Source organism: Porcisia hertigi, chromosome 31 (genome assembly GCF_017918235.1).
Source record: "Porcisia hertigi strain C119 chromosome 31, whole genome shotgun sequence".
Classification (NCBI taxonomy): domain Eukaryota; phylum Euglenozoa; class Kinetoplastea; order Trypanosomatida; family Trypanosomatidae; genus Porcisia; species Porcisia hertigi.
In genome coordinates this window covers 1,382,564-1,389,888 of record NC_090590.1, presented here as the reverse complement: position 1 = coordinate 1,389,888, position 7,325 = coordinate 1,382,564, and the positions used below count along the sequence as shown (strand labels likewise).

Here is a 7,325-nt window from a genome sequence, read left to right as displayed (position 1 = left end):
GACAGCAGATGGAAACGAGGGAACCTGTGTAACCGCGTGTAGCGTCGCTGAAGTGCTTGCCTCTTTTCTCCGCGAAAATCTCGTGTGATGATGATCCCCTGATTGACCCTCTCTTGTAGCTCTACCGTATTCCGCGCCTTCTACTCGTTTGTGCAAACATCTGTGTGTCTGTCTGTCTGTCTGTGTGTGTGTGTGTGTGCGTGTACCTGCACTGCAGATGGAAGACTGAACTGTGAGCGTTTTCACGTTGAGGGTGAAAGGGGAGGGTAAGGGGAGGGGGGTCTCTCCGCATTGTGAGTGAAAAACCGCTTGGACTTGTTGATGCCGTTCTAAAATACAGCACACCGAAGTACAACCGCCTTTACGCAACCGCAGACAGGTCTCATCTATGAGGTTGTTTATCCCCCCCCACTCCACTCCACTCCCCGCTGCCGTGTAACGCGGCCCGTAGAGAGAAAGACTGGTGACAGTGCCCGCACATCAACGGCGTGTCGGATCGCGCGGTCTATGCCACGCACCTCTAGAGACTTCTTCCCCTCATGACGCGCTCGCTGATCTCATCCGGCACGAACAGTAGCGCTTGCGTTCTTCATTGAGAAATTCTCCGTTTTTCCTCTTCCCTCCACGTTCCCCCATCCCACCTCCGACTGCCGTTGCTGACCCCCTCCCTTTTTTTGCTCTGTACTCCCCCTTCCCCGAGTTTGGGCTTATCTATCTGCTCCATCCTCTGATGTTCTGTTACTGGAACTGATCACAGCTAAGAGACCTGTGCTTCCTCTTTTTACCTCCGGGGGGGGGGGGGGGGGGTTACACGTCTGTCTGCTCAAGTCCTGCACCGATTATATGCATTCCCATTACACGTATTACTTGTGTGGTGTAGAAAAGACTTCAACAAAGCAGACTTGTAAACATTGAAAGTCGAGGGGACGCTCGTGTTGTCTCGATGGGCCTCGAGCACGGTGACTTACGGCCGTTACCACCACCTCTCCTGTACGCCTCCATCCTCGCAGCACTTCCCTCCTTCGTGGTCTCAGCAAACGCGGTGCGGAGTAGACTGCTCATATTCGAAACCGAGGTTCATAAAGTCTCCCTCCCTCCTCTTCACCTCCGCTGAAAAAAAACCCTGGTGTTGATATCACAGCGCTGCACATATATTTGACCAGCTGGGCATCTTTGGTTATACGATTCGTGTGGGTGAGTTGTTGTTACTGTTGCTTCTTCTTCGCCCCGCCCCGCCCCTCGACGTCGTTCACTTCCCCTGTAGCAACCCAGGAGGAGGGGGGGGGGGGGGGGGGGGGGAAGGGGGAAAGAAAACATGGTCCTCTTCCACTACACCATCGCTTGCTTCATTGCATCCACGACTACTACGTCATGCAGCTCTGTGATATCAACAACAGGGAGTCTCCTGGTGCTAACCCCTTGACTGAGCGGTTCGCGTCGATCTATTCCTTGCCTATCCTTCTCTGTTTACTCTTGAGTCTGTTTTTCATCTACTACGGATTCAAGATATACAGCCATTGCAATGAAGCAGAGGGAGAAACGCGGAATCAGGGTAACGATGGCAGCCCTGACGGTGACGGAAATACTCGAATCACGAGGAGAATCCACGTGGCGGAGGGCATTCCCTTGCGCCACACCACAGCTCCTGCGACGCAAGATGGCTGGGCTGAGGAAGATTTTTCTCTGCAGAGGCTGCCACAAGCCTCCCCAGCCGTGATCCCGCGAGGTAACGCTGCCCCTGTGACCTATCACACACGCTCGGGAGATTTGGACCAGCAAAACACCACGCCCGTAATAGACACCAACCTGCCTGCATCCAATCCGTTTGTGCAGTCATCGGACCCTGTTGATGCGTGGGCATACGTGGGGCAGGCGGTCAACACGGACGAAGAGGAAGACTATGAAGTGCGGCGTCTCCAAGGCGAAGGGGAGCAGTGGAGGGCACTCGATTATGGATCAGCGATGTACTACAGAAATCCTCTCGAGAAGCCCCAGCACGAAGATGGAAGCAGAAGGGGTCATAGCAGCGACTCCGTCGATCGTGACTATAATTTGGAATCTGCGCCATCAGACCAGTAGCGGGTGTGATGGAGTTTTTTGGCTGCCGCATTGTGTGAACGCTGAGGGGACAGGGGATGCATAACGCACGCAAAGTCGCGTCTACTTTTCGCGTTTTTGTTGTGGTTTCTTTCTTTTTTTTGAAGGCTTTTTTCTGTTGTCTCCTCTGTTCTCTTGACGATCCCACGACACGTGGTGCCGTTTTATTTGCGTATCCCGGCCCAATGAACTCTTGTGTTGGCTACCTGGTTTTCTCCCCCCTTTTTTTTCCTGTGCGGTGTGGTGTACAACACACGCACATAATCTGTAGGGATTCTCAGTACTGGAGATGCACGCACTGAAGCTACTCTGGCGCATACAGGCATACATACCCACACACACACACACACACACATACGTATAGATACATATTGACGCTCTCTCCTCCCCCCTCCCTTTCTTCGTCACCCCCCTCCGCTATACTTTTATGCACAAAGAGAGCGCGAGGTGTATGTGTGTGCGTGTGTGTGTGTGTGTGTGTTTGTGTGTGTGTGTGCCTTCTAGTAATACTCGCTGTTTTCGCTTTCCAGGTGCCTACTCCTGCTAGATGCGGTCGTGGCTGTGTCACCCTTCCTCACCACCACCACCACCCCATAAACACAACATCAACGACCTCCTCCGATTACTTCGACGCTGACTTCTCTTTTTTTCTTTTTTAGTTATTCCCCGCATCTCAGTTTTTTTCTTTGGCTATTCGTCTCTTTTGCATGGTCGTGTCGTTTTTTGTTTACTCTATTTTCATTGGCGGAGAGGTCTGCTTTCTCTTCTCCGCTTACCTTTCCCCACCCCATCCTGACTGTGTGTGTGTGTGTGCGTGCTTGTATGGCGGGCGGGTGCGTGGGTTGCAGTCTAAAGATTGCGGCGTGGACAAGTAAGCGACCATAAAGAAGAGGCGGTGGGGAGGGAAAGGGGAGGGAGAAAAAAAAGTGTATTTGGGGGGGTGTTGTCCGCGACAAACACCGGGTACCGAGTACAGGCCTTCCCCCCTTTCCGCTCTGTTTTCTCGATTCTCACCTCCTCACGCTTTTTTTTTCACTTTTCTCTCGCCCGCCTCAACCCTCAAGCCCACCCCACACACACACACACAAGCAACCGTTTATCCCTCGTAAGGGCAGCGCTGTGCATCACTTACAGGATTGTACCGCTATCAGCGCCTTGTCCTCTTTTGTCGACCTTAACTTTTTTAGATCTTCTTGGGACTTCATGTCTCGAACACCCCCGCCTCTTTCTCTCTCCCTCCCCCCCCTCCCGGACACCACAGCACACCAGCCACCCCTTCCCTCTTCCTATGAGCGTGCTCTATAAACCCACATGTGTAATGCTGTATACATCGCATCTTCATGTCTGTGTTATCCGTCTGCATGGCCACCCACATGAGGATTATAATCCACCACCACCACCACCCAGCTTGACGCCGTCCTCGCCTTTTCTTTTTCTCCCCCCCCCTCCTCCCCTCTGTCCTCGTTCCGATCTCAGGGCCGGGGGAATGCTAGAAATCGGCTCGTCTGTTGTTTCCTCTGCTCACGATCATCGCCTTTTTTTTGTTTTTGTTGTTGTTGTTACGGGGGGGGGGGGGCCTTGCGCCTTAGGATACCTCCATGCGGTGTTTGTGTAAGCTCATATTTGTATATGCACTGCTCCCTCTCTTCCGAATTCTCAACTGGTCGATGTACTTGGCACTCTCTTTCGCGGGTGAATTCTCGGGTGTCTATGTGTTCCCTCAGACACACACATACACACACACTCTCAACGCCCCCGCTCCGCTCTCTTTCTACTTGTTGTTGTTGTTTTACCGTGTGCATGCCCCTTGTACACATGTTGCGTTATGATGCATTACAAGATGGTTTTCTCATCTGTTGTCGCTGCGCTTCTGCTTCGTCTTGAATACTGTCACACTCGCACTCGCACACACACACACAAAAAAAAAGGAAAAAGAAAGGAGGTCAGTAGATGTCACCCCGTAAAACCCTCTCGCCTGATGGTGTCGCCAAATACGTTACGCTGTTCTTTGTTTACATCCCCACCTCCACCCCTTCCCCTTCCTTGAGCCGTCAGCGAGGCAAGCATAGAACATCCGCCTTGAAAGTCGGCGATGTAGGGCGGTACACCCCCATCCCTTCCTCTGGAGCTACTCCCTTGTCGTTTTTTAAGGAGCACCGAGCTCCCACAGGCATCGACACGATGCCTCCAAAGCTGGCCCTTAGATGCCGGTTGCCCCTATGTACGTCCTTGTGGCGGATACACAACCCACACTGTGTGTAAGTATGTGTTGGCAGACACTCTGCCCCACCCCAAGTCGAGGTCTCCCGCTCTCCACACCCCATCCTCGCACTGCTGTTCCTCTTTCTCTCCTTTCTTTCTTTCTTTCTCTCCCCCTCCTCCCGTGGGGCTCCTTCGAATCCTGGGGTGTCGCCCATCAACGACGATGAGACCCTGTCATGCCGGCGCCCATTTTCCCTGCCCTTCCTGCAGGGGGGGGGAGGGGGGAGGGAGGCATGGAGATCCGGGTGAGGCACAGTCTGACTTGAGCCTCGAACAGGTGTTCTAGAGCAGCACCGTCACCCATATTCTGTGACAGGCTTTGGACGCGGACAATCATGGTACTTTGCTGATCTGGTGGACTTGATGCCACCACTCATGCCTCACAGAACACAATGCCGCCCACCACACTTGTGCTTCACACGGAGAGAGGGAGGGATGGGTAGTATGAGCGTACTCATGACACAAACCGAAAAGGGAACGTATCGGACGACGCTGTTAACGTACAGATGTGAGTTCCCTGACAAAAAAAACACGAATCTGTGAAGACACGATGAAAACTCTGTATTTTATAGACAATAAGAGAGTGGCATTTATTGTTTTACGGCGACCGCCAAATGATGCCCAACACCACACCTTCTTGAAACAACCACACACTCCCCTATTCCGCTCTTGCCCCCATATGATCTCTAGAAGTGCTCTTTGGAGGGGTGGGGAAGAGGGAGGTGCCGTTACCCCCTTTGGACATCCCTGATTACTTTGTAAAGAGACATTCCTTCCTCCTTCTCCTCCCCTTTATCTCCCCCTCCTCTCTTCTTCTCTGGTGTCAATGCAGGTAGTAGTAGTAATATGAGAAGGTTGTGTGCCCGCCACCTGCCGAGTGCTGTCTGACGCGCCTTCTGTGTGTGTGTGTGTGTGTGTGTGTGCTTGCACCCTGGTTCTTTGGTGCATCTCCACTTGTAATTGAACTCGATGCGCTGCTGCATATTTTTCTTTCACTTTACAGTTTTCTCCCCATTTATACCTCTCCAGTGGCTCGCTGCCCTCACAGACACACACGCACCAGAGTGATCAGCCGCAATGCAAGAGTACGTTGTTGTTTTTCTTCTCGGGATGGCGATGCTATTCTTATGCGTCTCCTCCTACGTTGGGCGTAACCTGCAGCATCGGAGATCCATGCAGGCAAGGGAAACCGGTTATACAGACGACTCCTTGCGAGAAGGTGAAGCGAACAGCGCTAGAGCCGCTGCCGGACCTCTCCAGCAGCCGCCCCTCCCGACAGATGGACACTATTATCAGATGTACTACCATCAGCATCACTCACAAGGTGGTAGTGGTCACATTGATGGGGATTCGCATCGACTGGTAGGGTCAAGCGTACACTCGGCCGGGGTGAACTCACCGGGTGCTACGCAGCAGGCCATACCGGCCACAGTACTCCTCTCCGCCCCGGCTGGGATGCAAGTCGGCGACGTCAACTACACACACTACTTCCCTGAAGCGCAAGTGGTGGGATCAAACGGCCCCGGTAACAACGTTGATTGTTCTGAGGCAGCGGCAAATGAAGAAGCCACGAGCTGTGCCGAGATGACGTCTCCGTACGGTGAGGCGGACTACGTGCCACAGGTAACCGGAACACCTCTCCAATCCAAGCCTCCGCCGCCATAGCTTTGGTGCCACGAACACCTCGCGATAGATGTCTTTCAATCCGCCCCCCCCCCCTCACCCTCCCTCTCCCTCGCAGCAACTCCGATCAGCCCCCAAGACCAGACCATATTTCTACGCACGACCAGCGGCAGGTGGAGGGAGGGAACGCGTTAGTGAAAAGAAATGAACTTTAAAAACGGGTGGAAGCAACAACAAAAAAGGTATATTTGTTTGCAGTACCGTACATTTTTTTTTCCGAGGTGCCGTTGGTTGACGATGATGCCGTGCCATTTATTTTCGAGGTATGCGCTCGCTTGCCCCCGCCCCACACTCCACACACGCACCACCTCTGAAGGGCGCGCCTCTCTGTTTGGCAAATCCCCTTTCTGCTCTTCACATCCACATTTGTGTTTTTTCTTTTTTTTTTTTGCTGGAGGAGGAAAAGAGTGACATAATCGAATCTCTCCGCAGGGGTGGCCATGCATGGACGCGTGTGTGTGTTTTTTATCCCCATACCCCCTGTGCCGACTGCAGCATATGATTGGGCTCGAACGCTAGCGTGGCGTAATATATGTAGGGAGGCACCTGCTGAGGGTTTTTTTTTCGTTTGGGGAGAGGGAGAGGTGTCAATAAAAATGTGCGGCTCGGGTTTGGGGGAATTTCGCCCCGCCCATGTTTGGACGTGTTTTTTTTTTTTGCTGGTTTGCCTGTCTTCTTCTCTCGTACTTACGTTTCCTTTGCACTTACTTGACCCTCGATTTTTAATCACACACACACACACACACACACACAGAGAGAGCGATACACACACGCTTATTATATAGATATATATATTATTATGTACCTGCCTCAGAGCGTGTGTGTAATAGAGTTTTGGTCTTTGTTGTGTGTGTCCCATGTTTTATCGACCTTCACTCTGTTCACGTGTGAGCCCCCTTTTTTTTTCTGCGATGTGTGTTATTGTGGCTGAGTTTTTTACCGCCACAATAACACATCCGAACAGCGGAACAGTACGACAAAAACAAAGCCTCAACTGAGGCGACACATCAGCATGTTTACAAACAAGCAAACCCCCCAAAAAAAAAATGGCCGCGATTACCTGTCACAGGAACCCCCTTCTATACTTGTGACTGTCAAGCGATCATTCGTCACTAGACGCCTCGCCGACAACGTTTTCTGGAGGAGCGCAACGATCAACAACAAGCTGTCGTCCCGTAGCAAACTAGAATCCCGTGTAGCTTGATGTACACGCACGTCAGGATCCTTGGCACGCTTTTCATGTATGGGCGCTTCAGGTGGCGACAATGTGAGGTACTGCATAG

The 7,325-nt window shown here is 52.3% G+C and overlaps 2 protein-coding genes across 2 annotated transcripts; both read left to right on the top strand.

The window, feature by feature from the left end:
• Window positions 1–1,371: 1,371 nt before the first annotated feature.
• JKF63_03919 (uncharacterized protein) lies at window positions 1,372–2,079 on the top strand (the record flags this gene model as incomplete). The annotated part of the gene is made up of 1 exon (XM_067899916.1): window positions 1,372–2,079. One exon carries the CDS (start codon window positions 1,372–1,374, stop codon window positions 2,077–2,079), a length of 708 nt encoding a protein of 235 aa, XP_067755122.1.
• Window positions 2,080–5,436: 3,357 nt separating this feature from the next.
• On the top strand, window positions 5,437–6,024 carry JKF63_03918 (uncharacterized protein; the record flags this gene model as incomplete). Its single annotated transcript, XM_067899915.1, has 1 exon — window positions 5,437–6,024. One exon carries the CDS (start codon window positions 5,437–5,439, stop codon window positions 6,022–6,024), a length of 588 nt encoding a protein of 195 aa, XP_067755121.1.
• Between the last annotated feature and the right edge of the window lie 1,301 nt (window positions 6,025–7,325).